The following is a 20868-nucleotide window of genomic DNA, read 5'->3' as shown; positions in this document are numbered from 1 at the left end:
AACATATGGAGCTGTTTTATTAATATGGTCATAAGACGGACCACTTAGCTATTTGATTTGGAGTTTTAGGACCCCTGTAAACGTTTAGCCTTTATTAAAGCCTTCATGGTGGAGCTTTAGGAAGTGGATGGAACAAAACACAGCCCAGAGACACAAAACACAGCTTATCTTGGAGGTGGGGTGGGGGCGATGGAGGGAGACACGTTGTAGCCTTGGAAACGGTTGCTAAGTAGCGGGGCGAAGGATGCCTGGACAGAGGGGCCGAGGTGGAACTGTGAGGAGGGATGAGGAGAGAAAAGAGGGGGAGACCTGTGTGTGTGTGTGTGTGTGTGTGTGTGTGTGTGTGTGTGTGTGTGTGTGTGTGTGTGTGTGTGTGTGTGTGTGTGTGTGTGTGTGTGTGTGTGTGTGTGTGTGTGTGTGTGTGTGTGTGTGTGTGTGTGTGTGTGTTGAACAGTAGTCTGTGAATCGAGTACACACATGGAACTCTAAAGTGCTTTTGCACTCCGTGGACCCTGCCTTTGGTGGGATAAAAATAACCAGGTTCTGGTTAACCAACACCACTGTATCCTAAAGACACACACACACACACAGACACACATTTCCATTCAATCTGCTCTTACTTGAGTTTATTCCACTCGATGCCTAGTTGAACTAAAACCTCTGTACCCTCTGTTTTTTCTCCTTTCCTCTGTCTATCCCTTCTCCACTCTCTTTTATCCTCTCCTTTCCTCTGTCTATCCCTTCTCCACTCTCTTTTATCCTCTCCTTTCCTCTATCCCTTCTCCACTCTCTTTTATCCTCTCCTTTCCTCTGTCTATCCCTTATCCACTCTCTTTTATCCTCTCCTTTCCTCTATCCCTTCTCCACTCTCTTTTATCCTCTCCTTTCCTCTGTCTATCCCTTATCCACTCTCTTTTATCCTCTCCTTTCCTCTGTCTATCCCTTCTCCACTCTCTTTTATCCTCTCCTTTCCTCTGTCTATCCCTTATCCACTCTCTTTTATCCTCTCCTTTCTCTCTTCCTCAGTTATGAATGACAGAATATGAATGACAGAAAGCGGACACAGACGACATGCAATTCATATGCTAATCCATGTGGGTTGGATTTCCGCAGTTCCCGGCCACATTCAGTGAATACACAAGTTCACTTTAAATCAATTTGGATTAAAGCATCTGCTAATTGAACCTTTTGTTTTTATATTAAAATGACATTATATGTGTTATTGGAACTTCTCTCAATCACCGAAACAGTGCTTACTTACTTGCTTATGGTAGCTCAATTCATCAGATGATGGTACGCATAGTTCTCTGTTAATCATGACAGTAGATGTCGGTAGATGTTGTCCACGTATGTTTCATGTGGTCTTCCACTATGAGACCACTGGTGGCCAGCTGATGATGCCTGAAACATACAGAAACTGTATTGAAGATTAAAATAATAAACACAAATCATAAGACCAAGTAGGACATGGACAGACACGCATTCTAATGCACACACGTATTCTGTGTATATTCCTGAATGGTAGAGATGGGGGGAAAAACATGAATTCGAAATAGTCTGGAAAGATTTCATCTATTTAGGCAGCGGTGGTTGTGTTTTGGTAGCAGCCTTGAGTAGTTATTTGTTTGACAACAGACAAGCATTCATACACTGAGAATACAAAACATTAAGAACACTGCTCTTTTCATGACATAGACTGACCAGGTGAATTCAGGTGAAAACTATGATCCCTTATTGATGCCACTTATTAAATCCACGTCAATTAGTGTAGATGAAAGGGAGGAGACAGATTAAAGAAGGATGTTTAAGCCTTGAGACAATTGAGACATGGATTGTATATATGTGCCGTTCAGAGAGTGAATGGGCAAGACAAAAGATTGAAGTGCCTTTGAACAGGGTATGGTAGTAGGTGCCAGGTGTACCGGTTTGTGTCAAGACTTGCTGTGTTTTTCACACCCAACAGTTTCCTGTGTGTATCAAGAACGGTCCACTATCCAAAGGACATTCAGCCAACTTGACACAACTGTGGGAAGCAGTGGAGTCAACATGGGCCAGCGTCCCTGTGAAACGTTTTCGATACCTTGCAGAGTCCTTGCCCCTGGCTGTGGTAAGGGCTGTTCTGAGGGCGGGGGGTGCAACTCAATATTAGGAAAGTGTTCCTAATCCTCGGATGGGGCCACAGTGTCTCCTGACCCCTCCTGTCTCAGCCTCCAGTATTTATGCTGCAGTAGTTTATGTGTCGGGGGGCTGGGGTCAGTTTGTTATATCTGGAGTACTTCTCCTGTCCTATTCGGTGTCCTGTGTGAATCTAAGTGTGCGTTCTCTAATTCTCTCCTTCTCTCTTTCTTTCTCTCTCTCGGAGGACCTGAGCCCTAGGACCATGCCCCAGGACTACCTGACATGATGACTCCTTGCTGTCCCCAGTCCACCTGGCCATGCTGCTGTTCCAGTTTCAACTGACCTGAGCCCTAGGACCATGCCCCAGGACTACCTGACATGATGACTCCTTGCTGTCCCCAGTCCACCTGGCCATGCTGCTGCTCCAGTTTCAACTTCCACCTGACTGTGCTGCTGCTCCAGTTTCAACTGTTCTGCCTTATTATTATTCGACCATGCTGGTCATTTATGAACATTTGAACATCTTGGCCATGTTCTGTTATAATCTCCACCAGGCACAGCCAGAAGAGGACTGGCCACCCCACATAGCCTGGTTCCTCTCTAGGTTTCTTCCTAGGTATTGGCCTTTCTAGGGAGTTTTTCCTAGCCACCGTGCTTCTACACCTGCATTGCTTGCTGTTTGGGGTTTTAGGCTGGGTTTCTGTACAGCACTTTGAGATATCAGCTGATGTACGAAGGGCTATATAAATAAATTTGATTTGATTTGGTATACTCAGTGTATATAGGCATGAATGAATGGATACAGGTGTAACTGACGTATTCTAAATGGATACAGGTGTATCTGACATATTCTAAATGGATACAGGTGTATCTGACATATTCTAAATGGATACAGGTGTATCTGACATATTCTAAATGGATACAGGTGTATCTGACGTATTCTAAATGGATACAGGTGTAACTGACGTATTCTAAATGGATACAGGTGTATCTGACGTATTCTAAATGGATACAGGTGTATCTGACATATTCTAAATGGATACAGGTGTAACTGACGTATTCTAAATGGATACAGGTGTATCTGACGTATTCTAAATGGATACAGGTGTAACTGACGTATTCTAAATGGATACAGGTATATCTGACGTATTCTAAATGGATACAGGTGTATCTGACGTATTCTAAATGGATACAGGTGTATCTGACATATTCTAAATGGATACAGGTGTATCTGACGTATTCTAAATGGATACAGGTGTATCTGACGTATTCTAAATGGATACAGGTGTATCTGACGTATTCTAAATGGATACAGGTGTATCTGACGTATTCTAAATGGATACAGGTGTATGACATATTCTAAATGGATACAGGTGTATCTGACGTATTCTAAATGGATACAGGTGTAACTGGTGTGTCCTTGACTTGTGCGGCCAGTCTTCCTTGCACACGTCAATATATCTATAGGACTAACTCTGGAGGGAGAACATTTGGCCATCAGAATTCTCTCGATTTTCCTCTCTCTTACATCTCTTTTTATCTATCTCCCGCTCTCCTTTTCTCTCTCTTGATCTCCCCCTTCCCTGCTCCCTCTACACCAGGGGAGAACGACTGGTCCCTCTCGTTGAAGACACGAAGTTCAAGGCCGACCGCCGTACTGCAGGAATTGTTTGCAGAAAATAGGATCCCCATTATAATGAAGGGGAAATGGCGATCTTTGTGGTCAGTCTTCATGTAAATAAATACAAATTTGAAGGAAATCCTGGTACCAATATTACTTCTATAACACCAGATGTATCAATCAATCAAATTTATTTATATAGCCCTTCGTACATCAGCTGATATCTCAAAGTGCTGTACAGAAACCCAGCCTAAAACCCCAAACAGCAAGCAATGCAGGTGTAGAAGCACGGTGGCTAGGAAAAACTCCCTAGAAAGGCCAAAACCTAGGAAGAAACCTAGAGAGGAACCAGGCTATGTGGGGTCGCCAGTCCTCTTCTGGCTGTGCCGGGTGGAGATTATAACAGAACATGGCCAAGATGTTCAAATGTTCATAAATGACCAGCATGGTCGAATAATAATAAGGCAGAACAGTTGAAACTGGAGCAGCAGCACAGTCAGGTGGAAGTTGAAACTGGAGCAGCAGCATGGCCAGGTGGACTGGGGACAGCAAGGAGTCATCATGTCAGGTAGTCCTGGGGCATGGTCCTAGGGCTCAGGTCCTCCGAGAGAGAGAAAGAAAGAGAGAAGGAGAGAATTAGAGAACGCACACTTAGATTCACACAGGACACCGAATAGGACAGGAGAAGTACTCCAGATATAACAAACTGACCCCAGCCCCCTGACACATAAACTACTGCAGCATAAATACTGGAGGCTGAGATGTATGTCCTTGAAGAGATTATTTTTAAATCACACAGAAGAAATTATAAGGATAATTTAGTAGCTAATATCAGCCTGCAGTACCCCGGTCAGTCTTCAATTTGAGGAGCAGCACTGAGCTACCCTCAAAGGTCACTTGATTTAGTAGCTCAAACTTTGCATGTGAGGTCTAAATAAATCTCCCACGAGACACCATTTTAACCAACTTTGCATTCCAAACACTTAACAGACACACCCTCTCAAATTAAGTGGACACTTCTGATGACTTATCATGAAATCTGACGAGTTTACACTTGCAGGGCAAGGGGCGAGGGAGGAAGGAAGGAATTTTAAATGGACCACTCTTGCCCGGATATTCGTCCTCGTTCATCCCACGACGATTGTGTTTTCAGCCACTGGTAGCTTGTGGGTGCTTTATATGCGCTACAGTCAATTATGATTGCATGTCTACTTATATTAAATATATAATTATTCATATACGCCTAATGTATGATAGCTAGCAAATTAATTAGCTAACTAATGTTAGCCTGCCTAGCTAGAACTTCTGAAGTAGGAAAATGTTTTATTTTTTACAATTTCCAAAAGCTAACCAAACTAAAACATAATTACTGAAAACGAGGACTGAGGGGCTTACGTTGCAAACTTCCCTTGCTTGGATAATCATTTGGACCGACGACAAATATGGCCGCAGGGATTCCCCCAAGGGCATAAGACAAGGATAAATGAATAAGGGTGTGTCTTTTATGAGTTTGAAACGCAGCCCTGGGCTTCAAATGCGCTATTGAGTCTTCAGATGGGAATGAATGGTGTCACGTGATCGGTGGCTTTGTCCATTCATAAATGTAGTCTTTGCGCTGTACCCACCTAGGTATACCTAGACTCACAGAGTAAGACCAAAGTGACTTGCTCTCCTCCCTCTCTCCATTAGCGATCCCCTGACTTTTACTATCTCCATGTATCTTCATCTCACTCTGTCGTTTCTGTCTCGGTCTGGGTGACCCACACTCATTGAGAAGAGTCTAACGCAGCTCTGTATTAACTCATTTCCCTCTGCCTCAGAGAAAACTATAGAACTTACACTGTACAACACTAGACTCCACACTGTAGTATCCCTCGTTCATGTGTTGTACTACAGTATACTATAGACAGCAAAAACACTAGTGTATACTATCGTATTTATACCGTAGTGTACTATACTATTCTTTCATGTGAGGGGAGAGAGCGATAGAGACGATTGACACGCAAGCCTAAATATTCTCAGTACTGGATAATCTCCTTTTGCATCTGAGGGGAGGGGGGCACAGAGAGAGAGGCGGCGCATCACCCTGTCCCCTTATCTCACCCCGTCTCTGGCGCAAATCCCAGTCCTCTAAAAAGCAGTTTACACACCAGACAGAAAAAGCAGAGGGAACGAGAAAGGAATGGACTAGAGAGATAAGTGCGGTAGAGTAATGAGCAGAAAAGGCTGAATAGACAAAGGGCACTCCAGGCCAGAGAGAAAAGCTAACTATACTAAACATGTAAAGCAGAGAAAGCAAACTCTATAGGCTAACTTTATGAGTTGTCTGGCTCAAGAGATGTGAAGGGGTGAATTGTTAGACTGCGCAGCAGTAATGCTTGTTAATGTACTTTTAAATGATTAGAATGCTTGGGCACAAATAACTATAAGACAAATGCAGGGGCTACGCAGAGACAGACCTGTCACCAGAGGAAGACTGAGAAATGGAAGTGTCCAGTTAAACCGTCATAGTTGCCTCAATATTTCATTAACCACTCACATCAAGACTCATTACTTTATAGAATTCATCAGAAGTCCACCTAGGTTTGTAACCAGAGAAGGGGGACAGATGGAAGCATTGCCTGGAGCAACCTGAGGCAGTAGTTATTTTTACCTTCAGTAGAAATTGGTCACAGAACCCCTGATGATTTAACTTGAAATGAAGGTTGAGGGAAAAAAACAAATTTCTCCCCTGGTTGCTGTGGATACTAACTCAATGCAGCTCAGCAGATTAGTTTTGAGAGAGCCTGTGGTAGCTGGGAAAGGGATAATGTAGAAATGCAATCTACAGTGAGATTATAATCCAGCCCTCCCCTTTGTTGCTTTTGGGCTGGTTGAACCCAGTGAAGTGCTAAAATTGAGTATACATCTGAAGCCAGATGTACCGATGGGATTAGGGTTTTAGAAAACCCAGACTGACAGAGCTGTGTTGGCTAGGCCCGTAGAGGATTGCTAGAGGACATAGCCTATTCACTTATAGCATGAGTGCCAGTGGTTGTGCCATAATGCCAAACAGTTTGTTTTGACAATGACAGTTGTCAAGGGCAAACAGATCTGGGCCCAGGCTACTATTTACAGCAGTCAAAACGGTTTTGATTGTAAAAACCTTGGATTTTGATTGCTATAAATAGCCTGGTCCCAGATCTGTGTGCCCTTGACAACTGTCATTGTCAAACCAAAGAAGCATTTTAAGACTAGGTAGAAATCACATATCTGCGATCAACTCACATTACCCCAATCGGTAGGGGGATTAGGGGATTGAAGAAATACCAGACCCTATATGGTTAGTGGGAACTAGCAGGATCAGTGGGTCCCCCAGGGGATGGTTGAGCTAACCTAGGCTAATGCGATTAGCATGAGGTTGTAAGTAACAAGAACATTTCCCAGGACATATCTGATATTGGCAGAAAGCTTAAAATTCTTGTTAATTTAACTGCACTGTACAATTTACAGTAGCTATTACAGTGAAAGAACACCATGCTATTGTTTTAGAGTGCACAATTATGAACATGAAGTTATTAATAAACAAATTAGGCACATTTGGGCAGTCTTGATACATTTTGAACAGAAATGCAATGTTTCATCAGATCAGTTTAAAACTTGGCACACTTGCCATCTAGTGGCCAAAATCAAAATGGTACCTGGCCTGTTACGGCCTCTTGCATTTGCATCAGACAATAAAAATAAAGTACTTTCTTTCATCAGATCTAACGCGTTATATTCTCCTACATTAATTTCACATTTCCACAAACGTAAGCATTTCCTTTCAAATGGTATCAAGAATATGCATATCCTTGCTTCAATGCCTGTGCTATAGGCAGTTAGATTTGGGTATGTCGTTTTAAGCAAAAAAATTGAAAAGGGCAGATCCTTATTAAAACATGCACCAATTGTCTAAATACATTGGTAAATTAATCTGGATAAAGTTTCCCTTAAAAACAAGAGTATGTTAAGAGGCATATATTATTTTTCAGGGACACAGATCAACCTCAATACTGGAATAAAAATGTGTTCAAACAAGATTCTCCATTGCAAGTAATTTGTCAAACTAGTCCATCTATGCCCAGGAAAACTGCAAATGAAATGGCACTGAGAAAGTTCTGATTATTTTATAGTCATGGGCACCACCTTGTGGTAGCAGATAGAAAATACATATTGTAAATCAGAATCAAAGTATTTATTTATTGGGGTTCAAGAATAAAAAGTTGGAGTGGTGAACATGACCACAGAACATATATACAGACATATCTACAAACTGGATTGAGCATTTGTTTTCCAAACAGAAGAGGGAACAAGGGGAGCATGGAGTTCTGTTGATCTTCCTCAGACAGCTGGCCAGGTAAGATTAGCAACTAAAAAGTACTTGCGCTAGAATAAGAACCCTAGTCCCAGAAAAGGACATCAGTAGATCCCTACCACATATACACACATATATATATATATATATAAAAATGACTGGATCAGTCAAACTGCTGATAAACAAACATATCCAGATAAAACTAAAACGCAATAGCGATGCCATGATGCAGACAAAGTCAGCCAGCCATCTCTTTCCCACCCGCCAACAAGATCCTCCTCCCCACCCACAGGAAGGAACATGACCGACCCCCCCCCCCCCCCCCCCCCCCCCCCCCACTCCATTGGAAGTTTGGACCAGGGAGGTTTAGGAAGCCTCCTCATCAATCTTGGGCGCCAGGTAGTACTTGACATGGCCCATGTCAGCTATCTTGTACTCCACCACTGTCAAAGAAAAGATCAGTCAGACATCAGAAAACAATGTACAGTACCTGATAGGCTGTGTGTATGGGGTAGAGGTTAGGGTTAGAGGGCAGGAGCAGGTTACCTACCTAGGGGAATGTCTGCAGACATGCTGAGGATGACTGTCTTGGAGAGGGGTGTGGCCTTGGTGAAGAAGTTGAGGTAGTTGAGAGCAAAGATCAGCTGGACTGGCTCGTTCATCTCAATACTGACCTAAGAGGAAGGAATGGGAGAGAAAATATTTAATTCAACATCGAAGCTTCCAGTGATCCCAGACAAAACTGCAAATCTGTTGTCCAAGAGAACAACCGTTACCGAGCTGATGGCCATTCTGGTTGACATGTTCATTGTCCATCTGATATGCAGTTTCTCACACTTCACCCCAGGGATGAAATGATATAGGGCACTATATAGGGAATAATTTGGGATACAGACCCAGGTCTCCTCCCCATACGTACCGCTTCCTCCTCCTTGTCCACATTGCTGGTTTGGGACAGCTTGACGTTGCCAGTGCCCAGCTCTCCCGTGGCCGAGAACTTAACGCCATCCTTGGCGCAAGAGATCATGACGGCGTCACCAATCTGAGACAGGTCACGGCAGATACGGGCAAACTCCCCCGATGGCATCTTGACCACACAGCTGTACTCCTGCTCCTAGAGGGTAAGAGAGGGGTGAGAACGTGACAACCAACATGGCATGGTCTGGTGACAAACGCTACTGCCACAAGTATGGTTCAAATAGCACACTGAAGAGAAGTTTAGAACTTTTACTTAATGGAATATTGGGAGAACACTTACTGGGATTCCCAACTGCTCTACATCGAGATCCATCAACTTCATCTCATAGTCCGACACCTTCTCCTGGTCTAAGAGAAGAACAGGTTAACACTGACATCTAATTAAACATTAAATACATGACCAAGCATATATGATAGCAGTGGTTTACCATGGGTCCTGAGAATTCAAGTCTTCCTACAACAAATCTAATAGATCTAGCAATCTATCATTCCAGCTGCAAAATGAAATTTCCCTACTGTAAAAGTATAGATATTGCTTGATGGAGAAAGGTACTCACTGAGTGTCTCGAAGACTAGGGCGAGTGTGTCTGCGTTGTCCTCTGCTCTGAGAGTGATAATGTCTTCATTCCCAGCACACTTCAGGATCTTTGACATACTAGGAGGGAGAGTGGTAGACCAGTCATAATTTCACTCAAAAAAACTTGCTGAAGCACAAAATATGAAAATTGATTTGATATGCTTTGTTTATACGGCAATATTTGTATTAGCATATTTAAACCTGCCCTTTCCATAGGCTGCGTATGTCAATCAAATGCAACTTTGGTTAGGCCGTCATGACACTGCACAGAGCACCATTGTCTAGAAGCTCTGCTACACGTTAGTGGTTAAATTATACATAAGCATTTATGAGATAATATACAAAGTGATTTCATATAGCTGGTAAACGTGATCGTATGCTCCATTTAGCAAACAGCCAACTTCAAATAATGGTGACTGACGTCACCTGAACTTGGCGGGTTCGCGAAATTCCCGCCAACCTTCAACCAGCGATTTGGCGCTCAAGTGACGTCACTTTCAAAAGGCGGCTTTATTACATGCATGTTACGCTGCAACCGGTCGATAATATCAGTTTTCCAGGAAAAACATTGTCTACAGACTTTTAACTTCTGAAAATAACACGAGGCGTTGCAAGAGACGAACGTCTAAAATTTCCTCAACACAGTAAAAATTAGAATACTAAAGCCACGCCAACAAAATAACATGGTTAACTTAGCTTACTAGCGACAATGAAAAATCTTAAACTAGTTACCTCCTTGCTAAACTAACGACATTATTGTTCTCTAGGCAAAGTAACTAACCTTGACAATCATGCTGTCATACTCAAAATCAGTTCCACTAACCTGCTAAGATTGACTCCCATTGCGAGGTTGCGGTCACAACGGTAGGAGTCGAATCCGTCGCTGCGGAGAGTGAGCTGAACTAGGGAGACGTGGGACGAGTCCATACTCTGAAGAGAGATACCCGACGAGCTCACGTCCCAACAGGCCTCGGTGATCAGGTCCTTCAGAGCCTCCAAAACCTTCTTCAGGATGGATCCCTGTACCAAGCGAGCCTCAAACATTGTCGAGTCTGTTTGTATGTAGTAGAAATACAAAATTATTTCCTGAGACCTTCTCCTTCAACTTTGGTCCTGCAGTCTAAAAAAGCAGGCTTGGATAAAAAAAAATGTAAAAAAGAGCTCCCTTCCCAAAATGCGACAAGAGTTCTCTCTTCTCTAGTTGGAGGGGAAACGGTCTGTGGATCATGAACGCGCGCTAAAGTGTCGTTTAAAGCGTCATTCGTCATTTCCGTTTAATAATGGGCGCCTTCGGCTCCTCCCACTGAAGAAATTGAGGCACAATAATCTCTATCTTTGATATAGTTTTAGGCACTTGTTCATACGCATACGTTGATCCAAAAATGGTATACCTATTTCCAAAATAAGGAAGTTCGATGGCGCCAAATGTTCTCCAGCTTAATTTTCAAAACAGTAAAATGACTCCGATATTTCGACCGTAGCTATGCATACATGTTCTCTGGTTTTACTTTATTTGACTCATATTTATTACTTTAACCCATTCGTTTGAGTGATATGCAACTGTCTATGCGCTGCTGCATTAGGTTTGTCTGAGCTTTCCCAGCTTGCATTTTTGTGTGACTTTGTCATAAATTCCTGTTTTGTTGCAAACAGTCCATGCACCATGACAAATGTAATACATTTGAATATGGAATATACATGAATATGGAAACTATAGCTTCCATATTCAGCATACAATTGGTTAAAAATGGATTTCCCAAAATATATATATGTGATTGGTGGCCTACCTCTAACCTATATACCTGCCATTCCACAATTCCTGGTCCTACAGATGTTAACATTGGTTATTGAAATAAGTAAACATTGAAAATCGATTATTTTATTGAAGCACACAACCATTTGACTTGCCACTCATCTCAAGTTTCACGTGTATAAAATGGATGAACACAGAGCATGTCATTTCTCCCCTGAGAGTATTCAATACAGTGACTCATGTTAGATATGGGGGTAAAACATTTGGGACACTTAAGGTTGGATGGATATATATTAGCATGATCTTAGAAACAGAATCTATCGAACAACAACCTGAGCTCTTGGAATGTTTGAAATTAACTGCCAATATCACACCATTGATGGATGTCTGTTCTTATTCTTTGTGTAATATATCAAATTATACTGGCACTAACATATTAGGACGGTTATCTGTGATATAACTCAGGACAGAGTAGGGTACATTCTACACATTCTTATATCACAAGGTTGCTAAGCACTGGGCAGGGTGTAGTTGGGTTGCTAGGCGCTGGGCAGGATGTAGTTGGTAGCCATGGCAAGGACTGGCGCTCCGGTGGGTACACCGGGGAAGGGGCCGCTGGAGCCAGCGATGTCGATGTGAGAGTATGGCAGAGGATTGCCAGAGTCCACACCATACTAATGGAGGGAAACAAACAAACGAACACAGATTATGTTCGATCCAGGGCTGTGAAAAGAGCTGGAGCATTGTGTGTCTGTGTGGTGTGGGATGTGTACCTTGTCCAGCCCAGAGGCCATGATGAGGAAGGCGGCGGGGGTCTGATGTCCGCGGGGAGTAGCAGAGGATGGCAGGTTGTTGCTCTGCAGAATCTCCTCGTACTCAGACTTCCCCTTATGAAAGTCATAGTCCTCACGCCTGATACTGGACACCTCAAACAGATCACCCAGCACCTCCCCCGCTACACAGAGGGAGAAAGAAATAGGACTAACAGGTTAAACCATGTCCAACCCAGAAAACCCACATTCAGACCTGTAAACCCTGGTTTGAATGAATAGTATCCTGTATGTACAGTGGGGCAAAAAAGTATTTAGTCAGCCACCAATTGTACAAGTTCTCCCACTTAAAAAGATGAGGCCTGTCATTTTCATCATAGGTACACTTCAACTATGACAGACAAAATGCGAGAAAAAAAATCCAGAAAAACACATTGTAGGATTTTTTATGAATTTATTTGCAAATTATGGTGGAAAATAAGTATTTGGTCACCTACAAACAAGCAAGATTTCTGGCTCTCACAGACCAGTAACTTCTTTAAGAGGCTCCTCTGTCCTCCATTCGTTACATGTATTAATGGCACCTGTTTGAACTTGTTATCAGTATAAAAGACACCTGTCCACAACCTCAAACAGTCACACTCCAAACTCCACTATGGCCAAGACCAAAGAGCTGTCAAAGGCCACCAGAAACAAAATTGTAGACCTGCACCAGGCTGGGAAGACTGAATCTGCAATAGGTAAGCAGCTTGGTTTGAAGAAATCAACTGTGGGAGCAATTATTAGGAAATGGAAGACATACAAGACCACTGATAATCTCCCTCGACCTGGGGCTCCACGCAAGATCTCACCCCGTGGGGTCAAAATGATCACAAGAACGATGAGCAAAAATTCCAGAACCACACAGGGGGACCTAGTGAATGACCTGCAGAGAGCTGGGACCAAAGTAACAAAGCCTACCATCAGTAACAAAATACGCCGCCAGGGACTCAAATCCTGCAGTGCCAGACGTGTCCCCCTGCTTAAGCCAGTACATGTCCAGGCCCGTCTGAAGTTTGCTAGAGAGCATTTGGATGATCCAGAAGATTGGGAGAATGTCATATGGTCAGATGAAACCAAAATATAACTTTTTGGTAAAAACTCAACTCGTCTTGTTTGGAGGACAAAGAATACCTACTGTGAAGCATGGGGTGGAAACATCATGCTTTGGGGCTGTTTTTCTGCAAAGGGACCAGGACGACTGATCCGTGTAAAGGAAAGAATGGGGCCATGTATCGTGACATTTTGAGTGAAAACCTCCTTCCATCAGCAAGGGCATTGAAGATGAAACGTGGCTGGGTCTTTCAGCATGACAATGATCCCAAACACACCGCCCGGGCAACGAACGAGTGGCTTCGTAAGAAGCATTTCAAGGCCCTGGAGTGGCCTAGCCAGTCTCCAGATCTCAACCCCATAGAAAATCTTTGGAGAGAGTTGAAAGTCCGTGTTGCCCAGCAACAGCCCCAAAACATCACTGCTCTAGAGGAGATCTGCATGGAGGAATGGGCCAAAATACCAGCAACAGTGTGTGAAAACCTTGTGAATACTTACAGAAAACATTTGACCTCTGTCATTACCAACAAAGTATTGAGAAAAACTTTTGTTATTGACCAAATACTTATTTTCCACCATCATTTGCAAATAAATTAATTCCTACAATGTGATTTTCTGGATTTTTTTTCTAATTTTGTCTGTCATAGTTGAAGTGTACCTATGATGAAAATTACAGGCCTCTCATCTTTTTAAGTGGGAGAACTTGCACAATTGGTGGCTGACTAAATGCTTTTTTTGCCCCACTGTATATGTATGCATGTGCGGAGCGTCTCACCTTTCTGCCACTGCCGGGCATTGCCAGAGCGTTGGGCAGCTCCGTTGTCCATGATGATCTAAAATGGGACAAAGTTTAATCAAACAAAATTGTCACCATGGCCAGTGTGTTGTATTGTACTGTGTGTGTATGGTAGAGTACAGTGTGTGTATATGGTCCAGTCCTCACAGAGTAGTTTGGTCCCATGGCTCTGATGGCGTGTCCTGTCAGAGTGGCAATGGTAAACAGCTGAGGAGACACCTCACATACCGCCTGGAAAGAGAGGAGATAGAGGGTGTCATTACACTTGACGATACACCCTGCCAAGAAATTAAACTTTAAACCTCATTTGACATTGTCATCAACAGCTAATCCCTAGAACGTCGCATGCAAACATATCCAGTGACACCTGTTTTGGGACTTAAACAGATATACGCAAACATTAAAGGTCTTGCCCCTTGACCTGGAAGGCGTATAAAGTCACTGACAGTCAGTCAGTTTTTGACAGGAAGAGGTGAGATTAAGGTGACAGAATGGGTTGGACAGGAGAAACCGAGGGAGAGATGGAGAGAAGAGGGAATAGAATTGTGTATTCTCACTTTCTCCTTCATTTCACAGAGCAGGTCGACCATCACCATGCGTCCCTCAGCGTCCGTGTTCCCCACACGAACTCTGCGACCCGCACGGGACACCACCAACTCATCAGCTACGTAGCAGTCTGAAAGAAGAGAACCACAACACACAACCCTTAAACCCTCATTCAGTCAGAGAGACAACACACAGAGAGAGATAGGAGAGAGGGAAGACGCCAACTGTACACTCATTAGGTGAAACTATAGAAATAGAATAATAAAAATAGATTTTCATATAAGATTCTATTTGTGAAACCCCTACGTCATCACACTGACCTGAGCCCACGCTGTTCCTGACCATCGCCATGGCACCGACCACCTTCAGATGCTTGGGCTTGAGTTTGGCCAGGACCTGACAGGACAGAACAGAGCTACATGTTAGCAGGAGAAGCAGACTATTTGAGGGACTATGAAACATCTCTAACTACCATCCTCTAGTGATAACTAGTGTCAAAGTGCTAGTTGTTGAACCTGGAAGAACCCAGCCACGGCAGCAGCACCACACTTGTCTCTGTGCATGCCAGCCATGAAGCCACCAGCCTTGATGTCAGCTCCACCGGTGTCATAGGTGATGCCCTGAGAGAAACACACACAAACATGTTACATCCAAAAACATGTTCATGACATGAGAACACCCCACCCCCTTTATCGCCACCATCATCTTCCCCTCTTCCACACTCTCCCTCTCACCTTGCCGACCAGCATCAGTGTGTGTTGGACTGGTCCTTCTCCACAGTACTGCAGCTTGATCACTCTGGCCTGGTGACGAGGCACAGCTATAAGAGACAAACACACAGATGAAAAACACAGACACACCAGACCTAGGTTCAAATACATGTGAATTTGAGTATCTGGTATTTAAAATACTTTTCTCTGTGTATTTGAGTATTTTCAAATAAACAGCCCAAAACAAGTACTTTTATTTGAGTATTTGAATGGTTATTTGTAAAAAAAAACAGATAGAATATCAAAAATTGAGAGCATTATCAAATACATGGGAGTGTATGAGTATTTTCAAATATTCAACTACTATTCAAATAAGAGATCTGAATACTTACTGTGAATGTATGTAAAAGTAATTGAGATATTTGAACCCAGGTCTGACACACACACTTACCATTGGCACAGCGGTTGACAGCAGCGAGGCAAGGGTACTCCTTCTCCAGCACCTTCAGATCACTCACCACATCTACCTGAGAAAGACAGGGTGGTTCAGCTTAATCACATTAACATATTAGTGAAATACATGAGACAAGTAGAGTTTAGATATGCTGGCACTACTAAAGGCTGGTAAAGAATGGAGAGCTTATCTGGGTAAAGTCATATTCCCCAAAATTAAAGGTGATTGCATCTCCCAAAAAGACTGCAACAAAGCTTTGACAAAGACCGATAGCTTTTTTAACTAATAAAAAAAGCACCTGAATCACAAAATCACTTTGTTGTTGCCGTCTTTTTGGGAGATAGAAATCACCTTTTCCTTTTTGGATATATGAGAAAATCATCTCTCACCTGCACTGGGCTGTCCTTAAAGAGGGCCTGGATGTACTCAGCTACACGAGGAGCAGCCATCCTCTCAGGATCGGACCCTCCTATGTCGCGGCAAGCCAGCCTGGAGAAAGAGAGAAAGAGAGAAAGAGAGAGAGAAAGAGAGAAAGAGAGAAAGAGAGAAAGAGAGAAAGAGAGAAAGAGAGAAAGAGAGAAAGAGAGAAAGAGAGAAAGAGAGAAAGAGAGAGATTGCTTTTTTAAACTAACAAAAAAAAGATTTTTCAGATCTAATGCATTTAAAAACCTCTCCCCATAAGAGGGATCACTAAGTTGTGAATATGTGTGTGTGTGACCCACCGTCCACTCTCCAGAGCAGAGGCCAGATCCACCAACTCCTTCCCCTGGGCCTCCTGGTCCACCCACAGCCCCAGAACACACACCTTATACTGGCTAGGCTTCACAGACGCCTCCCTCACTTCCAGAGGCTGAGAGAGAGAAGGAGATGGAAAAAGAGAGAGGGAGAAAAAGAGAGAATAAATGTCAGCACCATATTTGGTGCAAGATAATTGATTTTCTAGAGCTCCATATGTGTGCAAAGTTTATTTGAATAAGGGTCTAGGGGTTTATGGGCACAGGAGTGCCTGAAAGTTCTTCGGGTCGAAATGTTGCACAATAAAAAACAACTATGGGAGCATTAATCAGTGTACTGGTATCTATTCTGTTTTTCATAGGATAGTTCTCACCATGTAGAGGGCGTGCAGGGCACCTAGGGCAGCCACCAGGGTGCTCCTGTCATAGCTGCTATGGCGAGGACAGACCAGAAGGGGGCGCTGCATGCCTGCTTTCATGGCCCTGAAGAAACACCCAGAGAGTATATGGTAATGAATGGGAGACACACACACACAGCGTAACCTCTTGATACCATTTGTGTGTGTGGTGTTGACTGACCTCTTGATGCCATTAACAGCTGCGTCACTGAAGCGTCTGACATCATCGTAGTCCCGGTTAACGGGCCCAGTGGACGCAAACACCAAGCGGTTACCAGGCAACCCCGGAACCTTCAACACCACCACCTCATCTCCCAGACCACAGTCCACCTAGAAGAGAAAGGGAGAAAGGAGAGAGATGGAGGAAAAATGTAGGGCTATATTCATCTATCTATCTATATGCTGTTGTGTGACTCACAGAGCTGTAGTCCAGCAGAGGTGCTTTCAGACATTGCAGCTCCTTGGGCAGCGTGTCATAACTCTGCGTCACCAAGACTATTCCATCATAACTGGAGAGAACACACACAGTTAGATCTCACACACACACACACACACACACACACACACACACACACTTAATACTCACTTCTGGCTCTTACAGTCAGTGGTCCACTCGATGGGCTGGACACTATGGACAGTGGTGGAAAAAGTACCCAATTGTCATACTTGAGTAAAAGTAAAGATACCTTAATAGAAAAATGACTCAAGTAAATGTGAAAGTCACCCAATAAAATACTAGAGTAAAAGTATTTAGTTTTAAATATACTTAAGTATCAAATGTAAAAATGTAATTTGTAAAATATACTAAAGTACCAAAAGTGAAAATAATTTCACATTCCTTATATTAAGCAAACCAGAGGGCACAATGTTTGTGTGTCATTATTTTAGGGATAGCCAGGGGACACTCCAAAACTCAGACATTTACAAACAAAGCATGCGTGTTTAGTGAGTCCACCAGACCAGAGACAGTAGGGATGTTCTCTTGATTATGTCTGAACTGTCCTGCTAAGCATTCGAAATGTAGCTAGTACTTTTGAGGGTCAGGGAAAATGTATGGAGTAAAATTACATTATTTTCATCAGGAATGTAGTGGAGTAAAAGTGGTCAAAAATATAAAGTAAAGATGCCCCCCAAAAACTACTTAATTAAGTAGTACTTTAAAGTATTTTTACCTTAGTACTTTACACTTCTGACTATAGAGAGAAACATTAATTACAGCTCAATATTACTGGTCTTGAAGGTCCAACTCACAAACCTGGTCCCAGATTTGTATGTGACCTTGTCAACCCCATTGCAGTCATTGTCAAGCCAAACATTGTTAAGCATGATAATGAATGACACGGAGTTGGAAATCATTATAGTACACACTGGATCTCTGGTTACCAACTCAGAATAATACAGTGAGCTGTTTTGACTGCAGAGAAAGGTGAGATAATGTATTGCTTTGCTTTCCTGTTTGGTATTCTCTGCTGCAGGGTTAGCGATTTCACTGAGACTGTGTCAAAGTCTGTCTTGCAGAGAAACCTTTGGCCTCTAGATAATCTGCAAGACTCGTATACACGCGGCCTGTTAAGACTCCCTGGTTATCTCTAAAGGCACACATAGTCAAGGGGATATCGCTTTTACCTGCCCAATTCATCCACAACGCACAAGGAACAGAGAGACCTTTGAGATCCACTTTATGTTGAGTTGCAGACCATATGAGTCCGACTCAGTATTTACGTATCTCGCCATAGAACGAACCATGCCTTCAGATTGAAATGGAAGGGGTGTTCTAAAGACCAGTGTTACCTTTCTCTCACCCTCCCTTTCCTGTAATGTGGAGATTCATGCATTTGTCACAAGAATAACATGTCATGCAGGGAGACTATTATATCTCCAAAAACAAGGAACACGATCTAGGAACAGAAAGTGAAAATGGCAGATTCTATTTTTTGCCATAGGCCAAGACAAACTGGGCTGTAATAAAAAGCTAGTTCGCAGCTACTTGAATGCAAAATTGCAACTATCTTGCTAATCAGCCTGTCTGTAAAAACAATAGACAGTCCTTGCGAATTGATCAAGTGGATTTAAATATGCATGCAATCCTGTCGAACAAAGCCACGGCTCAAGAAGTTAGTTCGCTCATTCATACCAGATAACAATTGATCCTGCACACATGCATTTCACAAAGTACATTTTCTGACCGAATCTTTGCACGGAAAACAGCTAAATAATATGAATCGGTAGGCTTACCGGGCACACATTGCTGTCCTTCCGACGTCTAGAGGGAAAGAGACAGCAAGCTGACAGAACGAAGCCTCCCTCTGGTTGATCACCTGATTTATCAACGTTCTTTAAATTTAATCATGGGAATTGTAGTTTATACATAGCAATTACTTATCGTCTCGGTCGCGGAAATGTATGCAGATTATCCATAGAAATTGTTCAGATAATCAATTGTAAGTGTTACTTATGATGCACATGCTAGAGAGCATTGACCTTTGATCTCACATACTGTGAGCACTGAGTGACAGTATACAGTAAACTAAACTACAAACACTGACCAGGAAGTGCACTTCTGTGCATATCTGTTCTGTAGACAAACTAGCAAGGCGAGTTTATTGATCTTCGGTCCAAAGTGCAATAATGAGACGATTTACAAGACGTTTGACCTGATTTATATGATGTCGGTAAAAACCAGCTACTTTTCATTGACTAGATTGTATTAGCAGATTTTGGTTGTGCAACGTAGAGTATATGTTGCTGGCTGCGTAATGTATACACCAGTTCCACAGCATAGGGACAAGGGGTTAATTTGGGATTGGGCACAAGCGTTACAAGTGTTGTCTGTTGTGGTCCTCAGTGCTTGACTTCAGCAAGAACTCACCGGAGTTGACTACTGGCACCTAAAATGTTCTACTGCTTGAGCTCCTGTTCCTCTAATAGAATAGGAACTCATACGTATTGTGACGCTCCTGTACCATAATGAAGTGTTCCTGTATATGCGAGTATTTCAGAGAGGTGACGTGGTTGAGTGTCAGATAGAACAGCTGGGGGTAATAGCAACAATGTTGTCTAACCTATGACTCCTGAAGCAGCCAGCCCATTGGTCAGCTCTTTTTTTAATCAACCAATCATTATGATTGATAGATTCAGCTCTCGTTTGGACCAAAGTGGCATTATTCTACTGTACTGTAAATCAGGTCACAAATCCAAGCAATGTTTTGTGTGTAAATTCTGTCAATCTAACTCATGTTGCATATATTTTGTGGAATTCTTGTAGATTCGACTAGATTACTTATCAATTCAAGCTCTGTGTGTGTTCGGTGATCATTCTTATACAAAACATCTGTTGTCATACTAAAATACCACTCACATGGCTAAATGCATGATGAGTCTTTACAGAAGTCAAGTGTGCTATAACAATGTTTCCATCCCAAATGGCACCCTATTACCTACATGACCACAGACCAAAAGTAGTGCACTATATAGGGAATAGGATGCCATTTGTGATGCAAACAGTGTCATAAAGAATATATTTTTACCTAGACAATTAGATTAAGCAGGACTACCATTAATAATTGTGATAAATATTCATGGGGGTCATTATGACTCATATCACTGTTATATTTCTTTGACAATAGATATACTCAGTGGTCAGTTTATTTAGGTACACCCAGCTATACTGAACAAAATAAAACACAAAATGCAACAACTTCAAAGATTTTAATGAGTTAAATGAACTTGAAGGAAATTAGTCAATTGAAATACATTCATTAGGCCCTAATCTATGGATTTCATATGACTGGGAATACAGACAGGCAACTGTTGGTCACAGATACCTTAAAAAAAAAGGTAGGGGTATGGAACTGAAAACCAGTCAGTATCAGGCGTGACCACCATTTGCCTCATGCAGCGCAACACAACTCCTTCGCATAGAGTTGATCAGGCTGTTGATTGTGGCCTGTGGAATGTTGTCCCACTCTTTAATGGCTGTGCGAAG

At 42.7% G+C, this 20868-nt stretch overlaps 2 protein-coding genes across 2 annotated transcripts; both read right to left on the bottom strand.

The window, feature by feature from the left end:
* Nucleotides 1–7936: 7936 nt before the first annotated feature.
* Nucleotides 7937–10857, bottom strand: LOC109896049 (proliferating cell nuclear antigen-like). The gene is made up of 6 exons (XM_020490252.2): nucleotides 10454–10857; nucleotides 9611–9708; nucleotides 9334–9401; nucleotides 8995–9189; nucleotides 8626–8749; nucleotides 7937–8518 (listed from the first exon to the last, which is right to left on the bottom strand). Exons 1-6 carry the CDS (start codon nucleotides 10672–10674, stop codon nucleotides 8442–8444), a joined length of 783 nt encoding a protein of 260 aa, XP_020345841.1. The 5' UTR covers nucleotides 10675–10857; the 3' UTR covers nucleotides 7937–8441.
* Nucleotides 10858–11493: 636 nt separating this feature from the next.
* Nucleotides 11494–19389, bottom strand: zgc:152830 (leucyl aminopeptidase family protein). The gene is made up of 16 exons (XM_020490253.2): nucleotides 19119–19389; nucleotides 17470–17511; nucleotides 17302–17392; nucleotides 17065–17213; nucleotides 16860–16968; nucleotides 16474–16601; nucleotides 16141–16240; nucleotides 15749–15824; nucleotides 15322–15407; nucleotides 15103–15207; nucleotides 14908–14983; nucleotides 14599–14717; nucleotides 14189–14272; nucleotides 14021–14078; nucleotides 12157–12338; nucleotides 11494–12057 (listed from the first exon to the last, which is right to left on the bottom strand). The coding sequence occupies exons 1-16, from the start codon at nucleotides 19127–19129 to the stop codon at nucleotides 11923–11925; spliced, it is 1551 nt and encodes a 516-aa protein (XP_020345842.1). The 5' UTR covers nucleotides 19130–19389; the 3' UTR covers nucleotides 11494–11922.
* Between the last annotated feature and the right edge of the window lie 1479 nt (nucleotides 19390–20868).

This window comes from Oncorhynchus kisutch, linkage group LG8, assembly GCF_002021735.2.
Source record: "Oncorhynchus kisutch isolate 150728-3 linkage group LG8, Okis_V2, whole genome shotgun sequence".
NCBI classification, from domain to species: domain Eukaryota; kingdom Metazoa; phylum Chordata; class Actinopteri; order Salmoniformes; family Salmonidae; genus Oncorhynchus; species Oncorhynchus kisutch.
This window is presented reverse-complemented; position numbering and strand designations above follow the sequence as displayed.

What these genes read in the sequence shown, in the direction of transcription:
- LOC109896049 (XM_020490252.2), bottom strand. Translation starts at nt 10,674, where the DNA reads ATGTTTGAGGCTCGCTTGGTACAGGGATCCATCCTGAAGAAGGTTTTG. An exon ending in ATGGGAGTCAATCTTAGCAG is followed by an intron (nt 9,709 to 10,453) that starts GTTAGTGGAACT and finishes TCTCCCTCCTAG; the next exon opens with TATGTCAAAGATCCTGAAGT. An exon ending in TGGACAAGGAGGAGGAAGCG is followed by an intron (nt 8,750 to 8,994) that starts GTACGTATGGGG and finishes CCTTCCTCTTAG; the next exon opens with GTCAGTATTGAGATGAACGA.
- zgc:152830 (XM_020490253.2), bottom strand. An exon ending in ACTGACTGTAAGAGCCAGAA is followed by an intron (nt 17,393 to 17,469) that starts GTGAGTATTAAG and finishes TGTTCTCTCCAG; the next exon opens with TTATGATGGAATAGTCTTGG. An exon ending in CAGGAACAGCGTGGGCTCAG is followed by an intron (nt 14,718 to 14,907) that starts GTCAGTGTGATG and finishes CTCTTCTTTCAG; the next exon opens with ACTGCTACGTAGCTGATGAG.